We start from the raw sequence: 23,013 nt of genomic DNA on the forward strand, positions 1-23,013 counted from the left end.
AAGCTGTTCATTCCTCAGAGGTCGCCCTGCGGACGCCGTCCCCGAGCGCAGCGCCACGGGGCCGCGGGGGCCGCGGGGGTTCACGGAGCGGCGCGGGCTGCCGTCTCTGGGCGTTTGTTTTGGCGGGAGGGGCAGGGGGTGCGCGGCCCCCGCCGTGGGGGGACTTGCTGGGTGACGGAGGACAAGGGGCCGCTTCTGCCTGAAGCGCCCTGCGGTGGACAAGAAGCTGGGCAGTTTTTGCCGCGAGACTTTACACAAAATTACTTTAAAAATATTATGGCCGAATTTCGGCCTTTCATGATGCATTGATGCTCTGTGATAACCGTAGGGGTAAAGATGGACGTCTTCCCGTCGGTCTTTTAAAGGACACCAACCTCATACAGTTCTTGGAACGTTTGACGAAGTTTAAGCGTGTCACGCCGGGCCCGCCCCGCCCCCGGGCACTGTGCTGGGTGCTGGAGGGATGCGGGACGGCGCCCAGGCGTTCTCAGGGGGATGCCCCGTGCCGGTGAGGACACCTGGTAGGCGAGGAGGGGTGCTGGGGGTTTGGGGGAGGAAGGCAGGGGACGTCTCTGCGGAGAGTCGGACTGGAGGGAGCGGGGACAGGCGCGCGGGTCGCCAGCCTCGCTGGTCGCCTTCTGGTCTTGTCTCCAGCGCGCCCGCCGAGCTGCCCTCCGGATTCCGTGTCCGGATCCAGGAGAAGCCGGAGGGCTGAGTTGCGGCACGACTCGCTCCACGTCAGCCGGGTCCGGCCGCGGTGCTGTTGTCCTGCCACGATAAACCGCGCCGCTGTCCGTTCCCCGCGTCACAGCCGGACTTGGAAGGCCGCGCGTTGGGAGGTAGCCTGATGGTTCTCGATTAAAAAAAAACCAAACAAACCCCTTTTTAAAAATTTGAGGCTCCTTTCGATTGACTGTTGCCCCCCCTTCCAGGAGATGGAAACACGTGAGCAGAGTTCTGTCTCCTTGGCCTCTCTTCGGAGCGTGTTCACGTGAGAGAGTCAGTGTGTGCTCTGTGCGATCCGGGGGGGCCCTCTCCGAACAAAGTGGACCATGAAGTCCACTGAAGGGGCTCCCTGCCCGCGCTGGACGGCGAGGGCTGCCGGACGCCTCCTCGTGGTTCCAGACATGCGCTGCTCTTTCCTGAAGAACTAATTCACAAGTGTTTCGTAGCTTGCCTTGTTCTAGTTTGTTCCATCGTGCTGATCAAAAGAGCAATATTAATTGCTGCCTTTTACAGGGTTTGACATTAAAAAAAAGTCTTCAATTTGATCTGATAACTAAGTAGAACATTTGATTAATTTTTCAAATGTCGTGTTACAGCTGGCTTGTATTATTGTCATATTGCTTTTCCAATGTTATGATATTGAGGAATAATTGATACTTGTTACTTTTATTTTTAAAGTAAGCTCAACGCAGATGTGGGGCTTGAACTACAATGATCCTGAGGTCAAGACTCATATGCTTTACCAACCGAGCCAGGCAGGCACCCCAGTGCTTTTTACTTTTATTTATTTTTAAAAATATTTTTAACGTTTATTCATTTTTCAGAGAGAGACAGAGCACGAGCAGGGAAGGGACAGAGAGAGAGGGACACACAGAATCGGAAGCAGGCTCCGGGCTCTGAGCTGTCAGCACAGAGCCCGATGCGGGGCTTGAACCCGCGAACCGTGAGATCATGACCTGAGCCGAAGTCGAACACTTAACCGACTGGGCCCCCCAGGCGCCCCTGCTGCTTGATGTGTTTATCAAGTTCGTATAATCATTGCTCACCTTTCCCAGCCTGCGTATTTGCTTGAAACACACACTGCCAGCCAGGGTGCTCTAGATGTTTCAGAGGCAACCTTCCTTTTCGTACTTTGTAATCCTTTTCTAGCCAGGAGGAAACCAGCACGGTAGGGTATTAGGTGAGCACGTGGACACACTGCCCAGATGCGGCTCCGGTTCGCTGCGCGCGGCGGTGGACGACTGCCTGCTCCCGAGCAGCGCTGCGCATGCGCTCCGAGCCCCGGTGCAGCCGGACGGACCCTGTCCTGTCCGAGCCCCGCACTGTCCGAGCCCCGGTGCAGACGGACGCAGCGCCGTCCTGGTGGCTTGTGGGCCTAACGTGGTACTGCTATCTTGGTTTAAATTTCTAGTCAGTGAATATTGATATAACCTACACAAATCAATAAATCCTTTCAGGGATCCTCAGTGTTAGGAGAGGAAGGGGCCCCGAGACCAAAAAGGTTGAGAGCCCCAAGTCTAGACATCGTGTCTTATTTTGTTTTTGTCTCGGAGCCTGCCTTCCATTGCGGGAGCTGCAGGCCGGCGCAGCCACTGGAGAACCGGGACCTGGCCGGTGTGGGCGGGGCCGGTGGCGGGGCGTGCTCCAGGGGCCGACCTTTTACAGTAGCCAAGCCTTCATGCCTTGGCACCGTGAGTGCTCTACTGAGTGACATGTCCCTGGAATTGGCCTCTCGGGTGCCGTCCGCAGACGGTGTGATTGCAGGAGCGTGTGGGCGCCTGCTGTCTGCAGCGCTGGCGTAGAGTCACTGCGGCCTGCGGCCGGGGGCTCGCTCTGTGAGCACGTGTGGTTTGGCTGACATGCTGTCCTGCCCTGTAGGACAGCAGTGTCCCATGTCCCTTGGCGCCCAGTCACTTTCTAAGACCGGAGAGCACACAGCGTGGGTTTGGGATTCACTCTTTTCTGCGCATCTTTATGTTCAGCGTCTTCTGCCTGCGTCCTCATGGAACACTTGTGGGGTCCAGAGGTCACTGTCCTGTGAAAACGCTTGGGTCCGCATCGGTGCTCTTTGGGGCCCTCACATTGGGATTGAGGTCATGCAGTTCCACTGCGTCTCTTGCCCTGAACGTGAGCGTCTTCTGTGCTGCAGCCGCAGGGCCTTTCTAGAGGGTGCGTTTGCTCACACCCGGTGGAGAGAGTTCGTTTCCTACGTGTGGTCTACAGGGTGGAGAGCACGTCGTCCTGCTGAAAAGCTGAAGCCGGTGCTGTGAGTTGTGGTTTTAATGGCGGTGGTAGATAGGTCACGTGTCGAAATGACCTTTTCAGATTCATAATGATAAAAATAGCTGACGTTTTTCAAGAACTTACTCTGTGCCATACTCCACATGCGCTGTGAGCTGGTGTGTTTAACTCCTGACGTTGCCGGACGGTGGGGATACTTCTCGTTCACCTCATTCTATAGATGGGGCACGCACGTGGAGACATCGAGTAGTTTGCTCACGGTCACCAGGCTGCTGAATTGAAGGGCCGGGATTGGACCCCGGAGCCGATGCCTTGAATCTGTTCCTTCTTGTTCTTCCGTGTGGCGTCTGGCAGCTGCTTCTCCGTGCTGAGTGCGGGCAGCCCTGCGTCAGCCTCCCTTCTCTGCCCGCCCCTGCCTGTTCTCAGCCCGGCGTGCTCATGGGGTGTGTGTGCGTCGGGTAGTGTGTCCTTGACCCCACTGGTGCCTGATGCTTCTCGGGGCGATATTTTCAGAGGCTGGGCAGAGGAGCACTGCCCTCCCTTCAGGCTCCTGGTACCCAGAGCGGATTGGGGGTGAGGAGGTGACACATTCCTTTGGTGTTTGCTGGAGAAAACAGTGCACACTCTAATGGTGCATCTTGGATGTGGCAGCCTGCAGCCTGGACTCCTCGCCTGGGAGCCCGGATGGAACGGCTTGGATTTTCGGCCCAGCGATGCTGGCATCCTTTGAGGGACTGTGTGCACACTGGCCCTTGAATCTCCTGTTGTCCTCTCTCATGGTGGGTTCCTGCCCATCAGAGGGCTGCTTCCTCAGGGAGGCCGTGTCGTGAGGTCCTCCGTGTGTGCCGGCGCGGCGTCCTCCTCGTTTTCGTGGGAGCTCTGACTGCAGACCCATCGCCCGTGGAGTCCCTGCCTCGTGTTGCGTGTTCTCGCTGAGCTGCCTGGTCAGCCACTGTCTCCTGTCCCCTCTTCGGGCCCGTGGTGTTGGCGTGTGGCAGGGGCTTAGGGATGCTTCTTTGAAGGACTGATTGAGCTTAGTTGTACTGTAGAAACAGAATGGTATTTTGGGAGTGTTAAACTAGAAATGTGTAGTCGATCTTGTTTGATGGGTAGGTTCACTCAACAAAGAATAATTGTCACTGTGATTTTAATAGTCCACAGTCTACGCATCTGCCTGTGAAACTTAGGTAGATTTCATTCAAAGATAGCGGATGGGTTTTTCACATATCATCTATCCGCAGGAAAGAGACTGCACGCCTGGCCAGCAGGCAGAGAGCGCAGTTGGAAGGCTGTGGCCTGGGACGCCATACGTGCCGTGGGGGCCAGGGGACAGATGCGTGCGCTGCGGGAGGCTGGGGGACGCCATACGTGCCGTGGGGGCCAGGGGACGGATGCGTGTGCTGCGGGGGGCTGGGGGACGCCATACGTGCCGTGGGGGCCAGGGGACGGATGCGTGTGCTGCGGGGGGCTGGGGGATGATGTGCGAGCTGTTGGGGCCAAGGGACACCATGTGCGCCGTGGGGGCGGAGCGCAGACACGGAGAGAATTCCTAGTGTTGAGCTTTGAATTGTTGTTGGAAAAGTCCAAAGTTTATGAACCTTTTGGGAGTGGAGATGTTTGTCCCAACTACTTGGATGTTAACTCTTTTTTGTAGAACTCAAGATCGTGGTAACCTAGAAATAGTTTCTTAAGCAGAACGTTTTACAGGCACCCTTGCAGGTGAGAAATTTTCGATGCTGCTTTTAATATATTAAAATTAACGTTCGCTACTTAGGACATTTTAAAGGTGTGGAAAAGTGTGAGGAAGAAAATGGAAGTGACTCCCTACTCCTAGGACTCCACGAAAACACTTCAGATTACTTCTCTTGGCTTGTCCCCAGCTTGCCTTGCACGAGTCCCCCAAGGACCAGACACTCCCGCGCGGTGAGCTGGGTCCCGGGGCGGCGTTCGGGCGTGCTGCAGTGGGGCAGCGGTCTGAGGGGGCGCCGCTTCCGCAGAGAACCGAGGGAAGGGACGGGGTGAGGCCTGCGAGGACGTGGGAGATCGTGTCAGGGTGTGGTGCGCCCGGGGGTTGGCCAGACCACGAGCAGGGTACGCATGTGGCCAGTGCAGCTGGGTGGGAGAGGCGGGGGACGGTGCTGGGGAAGTGGCCAGGGGCCGGATCGGACGGGCCGTCCTCTCGCGTTAGGGTTTGATTCCGGGGGTGATGGGGGGTTTGGGCAGAGCAATGATTTTATTTATGTTTTAAAACCACCACGTGGATAATTTACTCTAAGGGACAAAGGTGGACACGGTAACCGGCTGCCTAGGACACGGTTTGCAGGTGGATGGAGGGCACACTGTCAGCATCGGATTCCGCAGGATTTGCTGGCCTGGATGAGGCTCAAAAGCCTCATCTCCTGAATCATCAACCAGATACAGCAAGTTTGAAGTGATTTTCCTTCTGTCCACTTTGAAGGTGTTCATTCCTTTATCACTGATGAGAATCTGACATTAAACTGATTTATTCCTTTGAAGTTCCATCGGTACCTTGTAGGATTTCCTCTTTTATGTTGTGAAATTCTGCTCTATATAAATTTTCTGTTGTGTTCTGAAACTTTGTCTAGGTGTGGGGCTTAAAGTTTATCTGGATTCACACTTGATGATCCATCAATTTGAGGACTGATTACAGGAAAAGTTTGCCATTCTTCCTCTGGATTCTAACTTGTGTTTGTTGCGTTGCATTTATTTACCTGGACAGGCTCCGTCTACTGTTCAGCCTAGTTTTTAAATATTTAATAGTTTAACAAAATTTTCACAACTCTTTCCTCCGTATACCCATGTTGCCTCTGCCAGCCATCCTCTGTTCTAGAACCCTCTGGGTCGCCTTCTTTGGAATGTCACTTAGGTGGATCGTGCAGTGTGCACTCTTGGGACTGGCATGTTCTCTCTGCCAGTGCTTCTGTGGCCCCTCCTGGTGCTGCGTGTGCGGGCGGCCCCCTTGCCCCGCAGAGCGGCACCCCTGTACCCGCGCCCCATGGCTCCTTGTCCCTGCACACTGGACGGTGTCTGCCCGAGTCCTGGGTGCTGGCGGTCACAGGGAGTCCCAGGGATGGGGCTCCAGATGTTCACGTAGAGATTTATGTCACTGGAAGTTTTCATTTCTCTGGATTAGATACAAGTGGGATGCTAGGCCACATGGGAAGTGTGTGCTTAGCTTTTAAAGAAACTGCTGGAATGTTTTCGTGCGCCGGTGCTGGCTTCATGCCCGCTGCCAGCGCACGGAATGCCCGGCCCGGAGCCGGCGGTCTGTCTCCCTCAGTCAGGTAGATGGATGGCGGCGTCCCATCGTGGTCTGGACTTGAGTTTCCCGGGACACTCATGTCGTTGAGCATCTTGTCTGTTTCTGGGCCGTTCACCTCCGTGGTGAATTGTCCTCTTAACACTTCTACGTATGTTTTTATTGGATTGTTTTTTCCCCTCTTGTGAGTTTTCAGAGCTCTCTCTAGAATATGAATTCAGGTTCTTTCTTGTGTTCTGCAAATGTTTCCTCAGTATTTTCATTCTCTTAACAGTATCCTTTGCAGAGCAAAAATTTAATTTTGGATGAAGTCCCATTTATCACATTAAAAAAAAAGATTTTATATTTAAGTAATTTCTACACCCAGTGTGGGGCTCGAGCCCACAACCCAGAAATCAAGAGTCATGTGGACCACTGATGGAGCCAGTGGGACCCCCAGAATTTTGGTATCTTACATAGGAACTCTTCGTCTAAGTCGGAGTCACGATCTCTTCTGTGGACTTTTTCCCCTAAAAGTGTTGTACATTTATGTTTTATGCTCACTACGACATATTCGAGTTAACTTTTGTATGTGTTGTATCATATAGGGTGAGATTCTTGTTTGAGTTTCCAAAGAGACCATTTCCCCCACTTTTAAGTTGTTTTATTCTTTTTTTTTCCTTTTAAGTAAGCTTTACACTGAGTACAGAGCCCAGCGCAGGGCTTGACCTCCTGACTCTGGGGTGTTAACAGTTTTGCCCGGTGCAGGTTGGGGTGTGCCCTGCAGGGCGGTTTTGCGGCAGTGGGAAGGTAGGGGGGTGTTGGGTTTGCTAGTGTTCCCCGTATAGGAATTGTGATTCCTGGTGTCTGGGGGAGAGGGATGGCATCCTTAAGTCCAGTCTGCTACTTTGTTTTAAAGTTTATTATTGCGGGGTGGGGGTGGGTGGGGGGGGGAGAAAGCATGGGTGTGTGCACACACGTGCTAGCAGGGGAGGGGCCGAGAGAGAAGGGGAGAGAGAATCTCAAGCAGGCTCCGCGCTGTCAGCACAGAGCCCAATGCAGGACTTGAACTCCTGAACCGAGAGGTCCTGACCTGAGCTGAATTCAAGAGTCGGATGCAGTGCTGACTGAGCCCCCAGGCGCCTCCCAGTTTGCTACTTTTCCTTCAGCCCTTTGCTGTGCTGGCTTTGCCCCCGGGTGAGGCGGTCAGTGGTTGTCTGGGAGACGGAAGAGGGAGAGGCCCCTGGAGCCGTTGATCTGCCCGACTTCCAGCTGGGGCCTCTCCTGCCTCAGTTCATTCACATCTTCTGAGGAATGGAGTGCCCTCCTCCAGGGAGCCTCCCTGGGCTTCTTGGATTTGTGTTGTTCCCGCCCCGACCCCCCAGGCAGACATTGAAGGTCAAGTTTCACTGCCTGAACCTGTTCCCACCAGTCCATTTGCCTTCCAGCTTCTCACATTGGCGCACTTCTGTTTGGTGTGGTTTCTACTTTGTGTTCTTTGCCCCTTTGGGTTTCTGCTTTTGTTACAAAAGCAAAATACACAGTTCCTTGTCCTCCATTTAGTGGGGCTGTTCAAGGGGCGGAGGCAGGCGGTGTGTTTACGCGGCATCTGTATCCGAGGCACAGGGTCTGTTAAGTTAGTCGCCCACTTCGGTTCTCTGCGTCTGGTGGTAGCCTTGGGGCTTCCGGATGGACGTCCTCATGCACAGGCTACTTCTCACGTACCGGGTTCCGGCTGTGACTCTCCCTGCTCTGTGTTTACGATTGTCGGGCCAGCTCGTTGTCTGTCTGGGATTCTTCAGACATTCTGGCCTGTTGCTGTCTCCCTTTCTTGTTTCTTAGAATTCTTATTATATTCATTTATTCATTCACTTCCTTTGGTTTCTGAATAGCTTCTCTGCCCTCTCAGTGATGCCCTTGGGAAGCTGGGAGGTAGATCTGTGCGCCCAGTCCGCCGTCTTCAGCCTGAAGCATGAGCTGGTCACCACGCAGCCTGATTGGCAATAATTTGCATCCTCTTGTTTACCTTTCAGCTGACGTCGCCCAGCAGTTCCAGTATGCCGTGCGGGTCATTGGCAGCAACTTTGCCCCAACTGTTGAAAGAGATGAATTTCTCGTAGCCGAAAAAATCAAGAAGGAACGTACGTATTTTTCTTCGGTGTTATCAGATGTTGGATTCTGAAACTTGAGTGCACGCGTACGCGCATCTCTTCATAGGTGCGTGTGGTCCCCAGGCGCAGTGTGATTATAAGTACTATCACATGTTTGTAAAATGTATGTTAGAAATACGCTCACCTTTGTTCTGTTTTTTACTAGAAGATGGCAAGAGGATTGTGTACTTATTTATTTATTAATGTTTATTTTTCAGAGAGAGAGAGAGACAGCAAGGGAAGAGTAGAGGGGGAGGGAGACACAGTCTGAAGCAGGATCCAAGCTCTGCACTATCAGCACAGAGCCTCACGTGGGGCTTGAACCCACGGGCTGTGAGATCATGACGTGATCCAAAGTCAGATGCTTAACTGACTGAGCCCCCAGGCGCCCCGAGGACTGTTTTAAATACTAGAGGTCAGCGTAACTTGAGAGTGTGAGGAAGCTAGGAGGGCTTCGTGTGATTCCCCATGAATCCTGCGGTTTGCGGTATTTAATGTCGTACACCTTGGACCACATGTCCTAGGACATGGTCTTGGCAACGAAGAGCTCAGCACTGCTTCCAGCGGTGGTCACTGTTCGAGCTCCTGCCCGAGAACGGTCTCCATGAACACCTGGGGGCGGGGGGGAGGTAAGCTGTGCGCGTCCGCACCGGGGCGCCCTCCTTGCTGCCGACCATGTGAGGGGCAGGCGTGGGCCTGCCTGAGTATTTATTCCGCTATTAACCTCTAAAAACTTACTTTTATTTCCCTTTCTTGTCTATAAAACTGAACATAAGAGCACTACTCTTTTTGAACCCCGATGACCCGTTAAGTGCGTCTTAGGTTATTTTCACATTTCCAACTTCAGATTATCTTACAGTTAGGATCATTAGTTTCTCCTCCCGACGACCAGGTCGGGCCAGCAGAACATCCCCAGGGCCTCCTGGTGAGCATATTACACTCACGTGTGGTAGTTAAAAATTCTGTCTACACGCAGCATTATGAAACTGGCAGTGCGGTGTCGGAGCGGGTGCGGAAGGATGTCCGAGAATTTCTGTGCGAAGGAAGCTGTGGCCACCACAGTTTGGTTTTCCCTGCGTGTCCTCTGTGGTTTTGAAGTAAGGCCTGCTGTGTCTTGTACAGTACGCCTCTCTGCCTGTTACCGGGCGGCCCCGCTGTGGGGAGAGCGTCGCCCTCCTGGGCCCTGGCACCGGGCCGCCCTGCAGTGGGGAGATGATTCCTGATGTTCTTTTCATGTAATGGTCACCACTGACTTCTCGTATTGAGCTAATTCTTAGATACAGTTTTTACATTTTAATGCCTTTGAAATTTGATTACGGTTTTTGGTAGATATGTTGAGTTGGGGTAGTATTGGCCTCTTGAACAACCCAAAATAATTATCTATTATGTATGGCTCAGTTAGAATATAAAATGCTAGTATGTTTTATATTGAAACAGATTGTAAAACTTCTCGTGTGACAAAATGTAACACCTTTTGGTTTCTTAATTTTTCATGTTGGTCAGTAGGGTACCTTGTAACTAATGATTTGTTTTGCAACGTATTAGATACATTTTTTGGGTTTATTTTTCTTTGTATTATTTACCGTTTCATTGTCCCATGGTTATTTTGTACCTGTGCATTCGTGTCAGTCACATTTTGTCATTCTGTAGTGTCGTGTCCCGCCCCGGCCAGCAGGGTGGAAAATCCTTGCCGGTTCTTGATCCTGAGGGAGGGAGAGAAAACGGGGCAGGAGGGAGATGCAGAGTGAAGACAGCACATGGAATCCGATCTTAGGCGGGAAACAAGGCAGCTGACCCAGGTCGGTTGCTAGGAAACAGGGTCCAGGGATTAAGGCTGGAGTAAAAGAGGAACCGGACTAAAGTGTTTTAGCGCAGCGCCTGAGGGGCCGACACCACCCTGCCTGCAGGCGGTTGAGCTTTGATCTTCTGGCTTTTCCTGACAGGGAGTGGCGCTCCCCTGCCTATCTTTGCAACTCCCCTCAGGGAGTGACATATCTGGCTAGCAAATGGCCAAGCAGCTGAATCTTTGCTGCTTCCCACACTGTAGAAAGAACATCTCTTAATTTTTTTTTTAATTTGGGAGGTAGAGAAAGCACAGGAGAGCGCAGGCTGCGGGGAGAAGGGCAGAGGGAGAGAATCCTGAGCAGGCTCTGTGCCCAGCTTGGAGTCAGATGCAGGCGTGGAGTCCACAACCCTGGGGTCATGACCTGAGCTGAAGTCGAGTCAGGTGCTTAACTGACTGAGCCACCTAGGCACCCCAAAGCATTTCTTGCTTAATTTAATGATTGTATTTATTTGGAGTATTTTTATATGTTTTAAAAGGAAGTAAATTATATTATTAAATATTAGTTGCATTAGTTTAATGCGTTTTGTAACAATACATCTAAAAAACTTTTTAACAATTTATTTTAGAGAGTGCATGCATCCACTTAGGGTAGGGGGAGGAGGGGCAGAGAGAGAGTGAGAGAGAAAATCTCAAGCAGGCTTGGCACTGTCAGTGCAGAGCCCGATGGTGGTGGTGGGGGTTTGATCTCACAGCCCTGGGATCATGACCTCAGCTGAAGTCAAGTTGGATGCTCAACCAGCTGAGCTCCTCAGGCGCCTCATAACAGTACATTTTAAAGGTCGCTTCCTTTGTGCTCAGGCCGACTTGACAGGGCAGATGTGACTGGGCCGGCGTAACCTCTGGTGTGTGGTTCTTAGGGACAGAACATGACACCAGGACGCTTTCTGAGTTGTACGTGGAAAAGGATTGGCCATTGAACCAGTTACTGCCTTTCTGCAAACCAGTTTAGAGCTCAGTGGTAAACTTGGCTCGGGTTTTTTTTTTTTTTTTTGAGAGACAGAAAGAGACAGCGAGAGCAGGGGAGGGGCAGAGAGAGAGGGAGATACAGAATCTGAAGCAGCTCCAGGCTCTGAGCTGTCAGCACAGAGCCCGACATGGGGCTCAAACCCATGGACTGTGAGATCATGACCTGAACGAAAGCCGAATGCTTAACCTACTGAGCCACCCAGGCGCCTGGGCTGTTGGGGTTTTATGAAACCAGTCCTGCTGGCCGGTCCCTCGGCGACCAGAGAAGCTGTCAGCTAGGTCTCGAAAGTGGTGCCTTTGCTGCAGCGGCAGGTCTGGTGGGGCGCCTGGCGCGTGCAGTGCTGTGGGCGCGGTGAGAGTGTCTCCTTCGGGGCCCAGGCTGCCTGGGGCGCCTCCTCCTCTGGGGGGCCGGTCCTGGGCTTCGCACATGGGGCTGTGGCTTCCAGGGAACTAGTGGCTGTAGCCACAGGCATTTGCCGTGTGTGTGAACAAACATGCTTATAAACTGTGGTTTTGGTTCAAGCTGTCGCGAACGGTGGGCTGTTTGATCGTTGCCCTTTGAAGTTACCATTCCCAAGGTATTTTTACTTGACATTTCTCCTTCCAGCAGCCACTGACTAGTTAAAGTGGTGGTAGTGTGACCCCCGGGGTTGCTTGTTCATATTCGTAGATAGAACGTAAAGGCCCATCATTTCTATTACTTAGGCTGACGTCTCCCGGAGTCTGATTCCAGCCTCCTGTTGTCCGCATTTTACGTGTCAGAGAGAATAAGAAAGGAATTGGCCAAATTCGTAGAGCAGAATGTTACCCGTTATTCTGATTCTTAAGCTCAGGATTCTTTTCAGACTTCAGTTCCCCTGTGACCGTGGGTTAAATAGCGTGAATAGAATTTCGGTGAAGGTGATTAACATGCTCATTTTCTTTTCTGACTTCCCAGTTATTCGGCAGAGGAGAGAAGCGGACGCCGCGTTGTTCTCCGAGCTCCACAGGAAGCTCCACTCGCAGGTAGCGTGGGCCCCGCTCCCTGGGGGGCCGTCAGCCTGGCGCGGGGGACGCTTTCTGTGGTACCACACTGAGTGATGGATTTTAACGGAAGATTGCATTTGCTTTTTAAGAGATTTTCAAGGTTAAAAGTAAGTTTGGGCTGGATTAATGCGAAATTGCTGACAGAGCTGAGGGAAGCCCCCGAGGAGAGTCCTGAGCGCTGGGGCCCCTCGGCCCCGGCACAGAAGGCTGCGCCCCTGGCGGGAGGAGGCGCGTGGGCCCCCCCGGCTTGGCCGTGCGCAAGAGCGGCCGCTCGTCCTGTCCCTCGCTCTGCCGTTCGTCAGGCCTCGCGGGTGTTGGCGTAGTCGGTGACCTGAAAGAAGCTCTGATGCTGGACATTTTGTGAGTGGATGTGGGCCGCGTGAGTTTGCTGGAAGACTCTGGCCTTCCGGACACCAGTAAATTCACCGAGTTCTAGGGCGAGCGCCCCGCTCACGGTCTCCCTCCTGCCGCAGGGAAGAGCGTGAACTCGAGTTTCACGCTCTGCCCATCCGGGGCCTGAACTGGCGTCACCGCTGCACAGATCACCGCGTTGTGCCGGAGGCGGCTAGGAGCTCAGCTCTTCCCTCCTTCAAGGGTTTCTCTCTTTCTACCTTATGCTTATTGCTGAGCAGAATAGCAGAGCGGAGCCGGCTTCCCAGGGCTCGCGGCCAGGTCGGCGTGGCGAGCGAGATGGGAGCACGCGGCGCAGCCCTCGCGGTGAACAGCTTAGGGACATGCGTGCGGGTTAACAGCCAGCCCGTCTTTTTGCGAAAACACCCAGTTCCTGGTTTGGATGTTCTGTCGTCTCCCCTCACTGGGCGCCCTTCTCGGCAGTGCATGCCGTGTGAGGCCCGGGCCGGAGGTGTGGGCAGGACCAGGAGGGGTGGGAGGTGTCGGGGAAGGGGTCCTGGTAGTCCTGGGCTGCAGTCTGCTCTGCAGTGTGGTTGCCTGAGTGTGGACGGAGGAGGACAGCTGGCCGGGACAGGGTGGCGCGTGCCTAGTGGAGGGCGCCATGAGAAGGGCAGGTGGGGAGGGGGCGGCCCGGGGGACGTGCAGGGTCGCAGAGGGGAGGGGGCAGCGCGGGCAGGGTGCAGGGTCACAGAGGAGGTGAACCCTGGCGGGCAGGGTGCGGGCGCTGGGAGAAGGGGGGTGTCACCCAGCTAGCTAGTGACTGCCTCGCAGACCTTGTTTGGGTGTTCCTCCAGACTTCAGACTTCACGGGGCCCTGGTGTGCGTGCTGATGTTTAGAATTCAGTATGCACTTACGTTTAAAGTCATGAGTGTGAATCAGGGTCCTCAGGTTTCAGAGTCTGAGACAGCGGGGTCCGAGGTGGTGTAGAAGCAGGTAAACGTCTGTGGTGCTGGAGGCGTTTGCCTGCGTGCCCCAGCAGGCCTTCTCTCCACCCTTCTCCGCCCCGCTCCGGCTCGGGCCGGCCCATGGGTGCAGGCTGCAGCTCCGGGGTTCCTGTGCCCCCGGGCCACGTGGGCCGTCCCCTGCCCGCGCCCTGCACCCCCCGGCCCGGCCCACTGGCTCTGGGGCCCCTGTCCGTCCACACCTCTGCACGGTCCCTCCGTCAGACGCTCTTCAGGCCCATCCTGTGTGTTTACGTGCCTGTTCTCATGTTTAAAAAAATACTGCTTGGTGTTGCTGCACGATTTAGTTTGGATTTGGAATTTTCTCTGCTCTGCACCCATATATTGTCCTTGTTTTTCTAAACTAAGAACTGAAGATTTAACCCGGACTCACTGCACAGAGGGACCTTCTGTTGCCTTCCCAGTGCCCACTGCGCATCTGTACACAGACGCTCCTCGGGAAGCTCCCACAAGGCCTTGCAACTTGGCATCCTCAGAACTGAAAGGAGCATTTTCTCTTATTTTTTCATACTCCAGACGTCCGTTCACACGCACCCACGCACAGCCCCGCTTTTCCCTGTTTTCCTTTGGTGAAGGATGACGTTGTTCATCTAGTGCCAAAAGCTGGAAACCTGAATGTCACGTTGCCGCCACCTCTCTCCTGGAATTCCCCTGTCCCCAGGCCTCATTAATTGTCTTCAGGCACGCCCCTGTCCTGTCCCCTTTGGAGTCGGGTGCACCTCGGTTGACATCCCAGCACACGGCTTTGTGGCTTCAGTAGGTGGGTTAGGGGTTCGCCTTTGCTTCTGCCCTTTGTGGAGCGAAGAGAATGAAGGCCGTGTCCCATAGTGGTGGTGAGGACCGCGGGGCGGCCTTGGGAGCACGTCCCGCACGGGCCTCCTTTCCGGGGCGGCGCCAGTGGCTCCTCGCCCTCTGACCCTTCAGTGAGGTGGCAGGGCAGGCAGATGGGCCTCGGCCCTCAGTCCTGTGCCTGAGGGGTCACCTAGCCCTGAGGCCCCAGCGCCTGCTCCCAGGGGACCGTGCAGGTTCCCCGGGTGCGTCCTCACTCTTGGCCTTCTCTTCCTGAACGACTGCGTCTCCTTTGGATCCTCTGCAGTCCAGCCTCCTGGGCCTGTCGGCAGGTGCAGTCACACCTTCAAGGGCTCCTTGCGCTCAGGGTTCTTGGCCCTGCACAGGAGACCCCTCTGATCTGACGCTTCATCCTGTTTCAGCTCCATCTCGTGCCCGGCTGGGGCCGGCTTCGCCTGTCTTCCCTCTCTGGCGAGGCCGTGCCTGCTGCCTCCTGGGCGTGCGCTCTGCGCCCCCATCTCAGACCCCCGTCCTGTCTGGGGCTCCTTTCACAAGCGTGGGCCACTTGAGTGACCCACCAGAGCTCACTGGTCCGTGTGCCGCGGGCTGAGGACTCCTTAAGGTGCTGCCGTGGCTGGGGCGTTTCTTGTTCTGGGAAAATTGGTGTAATTCAGGTTTTTTAAGTTAGACCATAATTTAAATACCTGAGATAAGCTGTTTCTTTAGAGAAACTTGCGAGGGGGTGCCCCGTACGGTGAGGGCCTTGCGTGAGGTAAGTAACTGTCCCGTCATGTGTTTTGTAAATAAAGTCAGTGTTGTGTTCTAGCATGTGCGTCCCAGAGGTGAGGTCTATGAATGGAGTAGAAATGCTCCACAAATTCCAGGTCATGTGTATTGAGGGTGGGCTGTTGTTAAGGCTGTGAATCTGGGCGGAGCAGATGACAGTTGGAAGTTAATGAGATTTGTATGACAGTTACCTGGAAACCTGGGGGCTTCTTGTCCAGGAGTCATGCTTGGGAGCGCCCGGTGGACGTGCCACATGCTGAGACTGGGCGCCGTGCACGGCACAATTTCTCTTGGTTTTCTTTCCTGGATATTCTATTTTTTGGCCTAAATGGGACTTTGGTAAAGGAGAAAAAAGAATCCACCTATTTTCTGATGGCATTTGTCTTAAAATGACTATGTTTAGGAAGTTGGTTATTCTAAGAATTGTTTTAAGGGGATGCTGTTATTCAGAGGGAGGGTTGCTTGAGAACGCCCTCTCCTTGGGGACTTCGGAGTTAGTTTTCAGAGGGCTAAAGGATCCAAGGGTGATGACCTCCTGAGAGTAGGCTTTGTGGCTTTGTAACGGGTGGCGTCATTTGCAATACCTGAAAATGAACAGATTTGGGTATGCTGTTATCATGGGAATGGATTTATTTTTGTGGTTTTATTTATTGATTAGCTTCTATGTACTAAGTACAGTTCTACGCTTTATTTTGTTTTAGTTTATCTTACTATTTTTTAATTTATATCCAAGCTAACATACGGTATAGTAATGATTTGAGGAGTGTAATTAAGCGACTCGTCACTGACATACAATGCCCAGTGCTGCCGTGTGGATTTTAAATTGCATTTCCATTTTGGAAATAAGGATAATGTAGGAGAAAGGTAGGTAAAACTGGAGAGTAGTACAAAGTTATTCTATTAATGTTTTCTTTTCAAACAGGGAGTTTTGAAAAATAAATGGTCAATTCTCTACCTCTTGCTCAGCCTCAGTGAGGACCCCCGCCGGCAGCCGAACAAGGTGAGAGAGGCTGTGCCGGCAGCCTGGCACCCCGGGCAGCGCAGTCTCGTGGGCGCGGCCGTGCCAAGCGCGGCTGCCATCGGCTTCTGTATCTGAGAGAATGAGAAGGACATGGGCTGGTCTGCTTGCTTTTGTTTTCTGTCTGTCTCTCTGTAGTCAGTGCTCTGCTCCTTAGGGTGTTTCCCCGAGTCACGTTATTACCTCAGATGCAGCAGTGCCCCAGGGGCGCGGGGGGGCTCAGTGGGACAGGCGTCTGACTCCTGAGCTCAGCTCAGGTCATGATCTCAGGTCCGCACTGACGGCACAGAGCCTGCTTGGCGTGCTCTCCCTGCCTCGCGCTCTGCTCTCCCTGCTCATGCTCACTCTCTCTCAAAATAAACACACTTAAGAAAAAAAGAACAAAATCAATTACAGAAGGAACTAAAATCTGAGCATAAGTTATCTTTGCTGGCTTAGGGAGTGTTCGGGGATTTTACGTCTCTTTGTTCTTCGCGCTCTTCATTCCAGGTGTCTGGCTACGCCGCGTTATTCGCCCAGGCGTTACCGCGGGATGCGCACTCAACCCCCTACTACTACGCCAGGCCCCAGACGCTGCCGCTGAACTACCAGGACCGCGGGGCCCCGTCGGCGCCGAGCGCGGGCAGCATGGCGAGCAGCGGCGTCAGCAGCATCAGCGCACACACCCTCAACGGCCCGGCCCCCACGCCGCAGCCCCTCCTGCCAGGGTGAGTCAGGACCGACACTGTCTTTAGAGCCACGTACGTGCCCGCCGTGTTCTAGGCGCTGTGTCCGATGTGCTTCCTCTTAGGATTTTACTCTTCCCAGAGCTCTTTCAGATGGGATTCTTTCTACCTCTGGTCATGGTCCACGGTGATGATTTGTGGGCAGCTCTTACCCTGTTAGTGCAAGTGCACGTTAGTGAAGGCCCCCGTGCAGAGCGTGGTAGGTCGGGCCTTGCACTTGGCGGTAACTGACGTTTCCCTTGCTGTGTTCCCGAACTTCTCTCTCCTTGAATGCTGTCCCCTTTACTGAACTATGCTGTTCGCTTGCTTAACTTATTTAAAAAGTAAGTAAACGAAAGCTGTCTTGTCCTTGTGCTGTGATCTTCCTCCAACCGAGAGTGACCGAGCCTGCTGGTGCGCACGGGCCACGGGGAGGGGCTCCAGGAGCTGCGGCTAGGCCCGCAGCCCTCGCGTTTCCGGGAGAGGCAGAGAGATTTGCTCTCCTTCGTCTCCTTACCTGTTTCTGTGTGGAGCTCGTTCCTGGAGATCCCATGAAAGGAGACTGTCATTATGCGGGCATTTTTCCAGAACGGTGACTAGAGAGATTTACAGTCACGTGTGTTCCGCGTCTACGTCATGCTGTGCTAGAGGCTGGCATGACATAAACACGCTGGCGTTCAGGTGCACCACACGCGGGTTGTGCGTGGAGGGTGGTGTCCTGGAAAGACAGTGCAGCACGTTCTGCAGACTTGTCTCTGACTTGTATTCTGGCAAAAAGACTAAACCAAGTAGACTTGGTCATTTTTACCTTAGAATTCAGGGGGGAAAACCCCCAGAACAAAAACACTGTATAGAGAGCTTTGAATTGAAATGGCCCTTTAAAAGTTTTCTTTGGAATTTAGACTGGGTGGAAAGTCCCGGTCTAACCAGAGTTGGTGACGCTCCCGTCGCAGTGGGAGAGCGGGAGGCCGGTGGTCCAGGCGGCCCGGCGGCGTCGCTCCGCGCCCAGGAGCAGCCGTGCTCTCGAGCTGTTCGTTTCCGCGTCTGCAGCCCGAGGAAGGGGTTTCGTCCAAACACGTGTCCAGAGAAGTCAGCTGTCCGAAGAGGAGTTCTGACAGCTCTCCACAGTATCACAGCGACCTTGACCTTTGTGCTGTTGGCTAGAGCCTTATGTTTGTGTGTGTTTGAAATGAATCGAGAATTGTGATACTTCTTTTCGTGTTACGCACTGTGAAGGCCGAAAGCCGGCGAGGATGTGGAAGGGGGCGGCCCTCCAGAGCCTGAGCCCAGGCAGGTGCCCAGGGAGCGCAGCGTGCTTTTAGATGGGTGACGCCCGGTCTGGGTCTGTGCTTGTTGAGAAGAGTCACGTGGTTTTGATCTTGAGGCTGAGAGATGGGTGGGAGGTGCCAGTGAGAGCCTGAAGGCAGCCTTGCCGGGGCCTTGGACTGATTCGCTGATGGCCGCCCGCCGGCTCGGGTTTCTAGCGCGAATCCAGCACGGAATTTTAGGAGAGTCTCCAGCAGCGTGTTGGGTTTCAGGTGGGCAGCCTGAGTGGAGGTGGGAAACGCTCTCTCCTTCTTCCAGACAGCCTCACCACACGCCTGGAGTCGGGGACTGCCTTCGGCAGCAGCTGGGGTCCCGCCTGGCGTGGACTCTGACTGCACACCAGCCTCCCTCACAAACCACTACCTCAAAAGGTCTCCCGAGCACTGTTTCTCGCAACGTGACAAGACCAAGGAGGGAAGGGGACGCGGCTGGTAAGGATAGACCCTCACGGAGGTTTTCTTTGCACGTCTAGATTTTGTGCTTCCTGTGTTTGAAAGTGCTGTCAGGGCGCTGCTTACAACCATTGAGCTCGCTTGTTCGCATGAAGAGAGCTCAGAGTCCTGCGTACGGGCCTTGGCGTGTCCGGCAGTGCCTGGCCTGGGACACGGGAGAAACGCACCGGGGGTTTATTTGGCGGTTTAGGCACCTCGCTGAGCGTTGTAGAGCTCGGCTAGGGCCGCAGAGAGAGTTTGCGTCTCATTCCCGAGCGCTCGCTGAGTAGCGGGGTCGCAGCAGTAAGTGTCTGAGAACCGAGCGCCGGGCTTCGAGCTGGCTCCCGGTCCGCAGAGTCTGCAGCCCCCGCCGGGCTGCTCTCTGCTGCTGCAGGACGTGGGGACCGGGGCGTCTGGCGTCGGCCAGAGGGCAGAGCACCACCTGGGGCCCTCCTGTGACCCTGACGGCGGGGACTCTGTGACTGGGCGGCCGGCTTCCGGACAGCGAGAGCGCCTCTCTCCACTCCTCGTGTGCCGTGGCTCCTGGTCCCTGCCAGGGCCTCTGAGCCTGTGTGACACACAGAGGTCACAGATAAAAGCTCAGGGTGTACCTGATCAGCCCTGAAGAGCAGGAGGGCGGGTGCAGAGGAGGAAAGAGCAGGGCGATAAACAGGGAACGTACTGCAACCCAGTAACATTAAATCAAACACGCCCGTAGTTAAATGTGTGTGGATGAGACGCTTTGTTTAAAGGACATTAAAAAACAATTCCATTTAGACAATTATGTGCTGCTCAAAACAGATACATTCTAAATACAGGGACCCAGGTAGATTGGAAGTAACGGGGTGGAGAAGTACAGCTTGTGTTTAATTGCCGCGTCACCGTCAGAGCAGGCGCGCCGGGGGTGTCTGCAGGGCCAGAGGGACCTTTCTGAACAGTGAGGGGGCAGCTCTCCGGGAAGGAACGGTGCTCCCGCACGTACGCTCCCCTCCCAGCACAGCCCCGGACGCACAGGGGGAAGCCAGCAGGCCTGCAGGGAAAACGGACTGAAGTTACTCTTGGACATTTCAACTCCTCTCTCTCAGTAATTGATGGAAACAGTAGACAAAGTAGTCAATAACGGCAGGTAGTTAACTTTTGAGTAATACTGCCAGCCTTTTGATGCTATTGATATTTATGGAAGATTCTCCCCACAACTGAAATACATACCTGTCCTCACCTGACTCACTGCCCTGGTTCTGGGGGTGCTGGCCCTGACCGCGCCCTCATCACATTCTTCCTCCCCTGAGATCTTGGGTATCTGAGCATTGCCTCTTTGTCGTTGAGAAACAACTTAAATTCTGATTTAGCTTTTGTTCTGTTTACGGAAATCCTCACTTTTCTACTGTATGAGCTTCTTTCTGCGCGGTTGAGCATGGAGCCATGTTTATGCTCAGGCTGTGTAGTGACCGTTTTCCCAAACGCTGTCTATGAAATAATCACTCAGTGCGGAGCCCGATGCGAGGCTTGAACTCATGACCGTGAGGTCAAGACCGGGACTGAGTTCGAGAGTTGGACACTTAACCATCTGAGCCAGCCAGGTGCCCTGCAGCAATTTTTAAAAAGGTTTGTTTATTTATTTTGAGAAAGTACGTTTGCAAAGGAGGGGCAGAGAGAAAGGGAGGGAGAGAAATCCCAAGCAGGCTCCACACTGTCCGCGCAGAACTCGACACAGGGCTCAAACTCATGAACCAGAATTTGTGACCTGAGCTGAAATCAAGATCTGGACACTTAATCAACTGAGCCACCCAGGTGCCCCTGCTTTTTTTTTTTTTTTCCTAAAGACTTTTTGTATTGGAATTATATGATCTCCATATCCTTTTGAGAAAATTCTTGTTTTTTAGAACTTCATACTTTTTCCATCTTAAGCTGATTATTTTTTCATTGGAAAATGTTCTCCTGGTTGCAGGCACGTAACGTAAAATGAGGTGTGTATAAAACGGATTGCATCTTGAACTGCTGTTCGGTAATTCCTCTCTCCAAAACCGCGTTCCAGGTGCCGGGGAGGTGACGGAGGCGGCCCTCGTGCGGGACCTCCTGTACGTCTTCCAGGGCATAGACGGCAAGCACGTCAAGATGGACAGTGCAGAGAGCCGCTACAAAGTGGAGGCGAAGGTACAGTGACCGCCCGTCTGAGGGGTTCAGGCGGGAACGTCGGGCGTCGGTCCGACGGCGGGGAGCTGTACCTTGTTGGGGTGACGGGTGCGGCCGGGGCGCTGGGTCCCCAGAGCCGGCGGTACCGGTCAGCCCCCGGTCAGGGTCCGGCGTCTGCGTCCCCAGCGCTTGCTCCCTGCGCCTTCCATGTCGTCCTCCTCGTCACGGGTGCAGCCGCCCCACGAGCCGACCCCTGCGCCGGGACGGTGGGGTCAGGCCCCGGGGGGCGGGAACCACTCGGCCTCCCTGCTGTTGATACTCGCTTCTGGACAAGGGGCCTCCGCTTGCCTGCTTTCCCCTTCCAGAACCTCCTTCCCCACAGCCCCTTCTTACTGATGTCGTGGTCTTCTGCGAGTCCCGGCTCTCCCAGGACGTGGCCGATGTCACTGGGCCCCTGCCGCGCCAGGGAGGCCGCCAGCCCCGCCTTGGCGCAATGCGCTCGGGCCTCCCACTTGCGGGGGGGGGGTGGGGGTTCACTTCCCTTCCTTGCTGCCCCGGCGCCATGGTTTCCCAGACGCCCGTTCTCCGCTGACGGTGCCTTTGTGACTCGTGAGCGCCGCGTGTGGGAGCCTGAAACTGAGGATGCTCAAAGTACAAATGGTTTAGGGAAACGGTTGAAATTCTGTTAATTCTTAACTCTTGGTGTGTTTACTTCTTAGGCAAACCTAAGTAAATCTTTGAGGGATACGACAGTCAGACTTGCTGAGTTGGGATGGCTGCATAATAAAATCAGAAAGTACACTGACCAGAGGAGTCTAGATCGTTCATTTGGACTTGTGGGTCAGGTACGTTCATTGTTACCAGAACACGTAGGACGCCTTCGTTTTGGGGAGTGCTTAGTCTGCTCATCATGGGAGTAATTCTTGAAAAGACCGTTCTTTTTAAATAAGGAGGTTTTGATCCTACAACAACGTAGCCATCCTGGTCACTCAAGGAAGCAGAGCCCTCGGCGGGGGTGACTGAGATAATCAGGTGCTCACAGGGCTGTTGGAGTGTGAACACGGAATACGGACACGCATCAGGCCTGCGGAGGACTGACTGGGTCTCACTTTCACATGTGCAGAAAAGTGTGGAGCTGGGTATTTAAAGAGAACAGGTTTTATCCTTTTGGGGTTCTTCCCACTGAGTATCCCTGGGTTTACATCCTAGAGTTCATTCTAGAAAACTCTTGTTGTAGGACTGTGTCATGGGCTTTCTTACAGCTTCTGACATCTTTTCAGTATTTCGTTTTAAGTTTATTTACTGAGAGAGAGAGAGAGAGAGAGAGAGAGACAGAGCATGGTGCAGGGGAGGGACAGAGAGACAGAGGGAGACACAGAACCCGAAGCAGGCTCCAGGCTCCGACTGTCAGCGCAGAGCCCGATGTGGGGCTTGAACTCACGAACTGTGAGATCATGATCTGAGCTGAAGTTGGACGCATAACCAGTGAGTCACCCAGGCGCCCCACACCATTTCAGGATTTAAGATCATGGAGGCACAGAGAAGTTTCTAATGACATGGGTGTGAAAATGAGCGGCACAGACAACAACAGTGAAAGCTTTTGAGAAATAGGCATGGGGTTGCCGGTTTTTAAATTCTAATTAAAAGCAGAGAAAATTACATTTTAAAAAATGTTTTATTTATTTCTGAGAGAAAGTGTCAATGGGGGAGAGGCAGAGGGAGGGAGAGAAGGCACCCCAAGCAGGCTCCGCCGTCAACACAGAGCCCTGCGCGCGGCTGTAACTCCCGAACCTTGAGGTCATGCCCTGAGCTGGGCTGAAACCGAGTCGGACGCTTACCTGACCGAACCGCCCAGGTGTCCCTGAGAAAATGAGTTTTCAGCTCTGAAGACTTAAAAGGGATGTGACCCTGAAAGATCATCGTCGAAGTGGACACACGTTTAGCTGTAATCTGTTTTTTCCGCCCGCAAAGCACCCCTCTCGGGGCGAGATCCCGCCGCGCCGGCGGGCGGAGCCGCTGGAGGCCTCTGGGGAAGCAGAACCTGCCCCCGCGGCCCGCGCTCACGGCCCGCCCTCCCCCGCCCTCCCCCGCCCTCCCCCGCTCTCCCCCGCAGAGCTTCTGCGCGGCCCTGCACCAGGAGCTGAAGGAGTACTACCGGCTGCTGTCCGTCCTCCACTCCCAGGTAATGCCCGTGCCCGCGCTTCTTGATGTCTCGTGCCCTGCCGCCTCACGAGACCT

General features: G+C 54.0%; 1 protein-coding gene across 1 annotated transcript in view; it reads left to right on the top strand.

Annotated features, from left to right (window-relative positions):
- TUBGCP3 (tubulin gamma complex associated protein 3) overlaps window positions 1-23,013 on the top strand; it is a 68,359-nt gene that overhangs the window by 372 nt on the left and 44,974 nt on the right. The window contains exons 2-9 of the mRNA XM_029938393.1: window positions 8,260-8,367; window positions 12,126-12,193; window positions 16,086-16,163; window positions 16,671-16,888; window positions 18,470-18,642; window positions 20,678-20,796; window positions 21,495-21,620; window positions 22,889-23,013. Of these exons, the coding sequence (XP_029794253.1) occupies window positions 8,260-8,367; window positions 12,126-12,193; window positions 16,086-16,163; window positions 16,671-16,888; window positions 18,470-18,642; window positions 20,678-20,796; window positions 21,495-21,620; window positions 22,889-23,013 (1,015 nt within the window). The remainder of the gene's footprint in view (window positions 1-8,259; window positions 8,368-12,125; window positions 12,194-16,085; window positions 16,164-16,670; window positions 16,889-18,469; window positions 18,643-20,677; window positions 20,797-21,494; window positions 21,621-22,888) is intronic.

This window comes from Suricata suricatta, chromosome 4, assembly GCF_006229205.1.
Source record: "Suricata suricatta isolate VVHF042 chromosome 4, meerkat_22Aug2017_6uvM2_HiC, whole genome shotgun sequence".
In the NCBI taxonomy this organism is placed as follows: Eukaryota; Metazoa; Chordata; class Mammalia; order Carnivora; family Herpestidae; genus Suricata; species Suricata suricatta.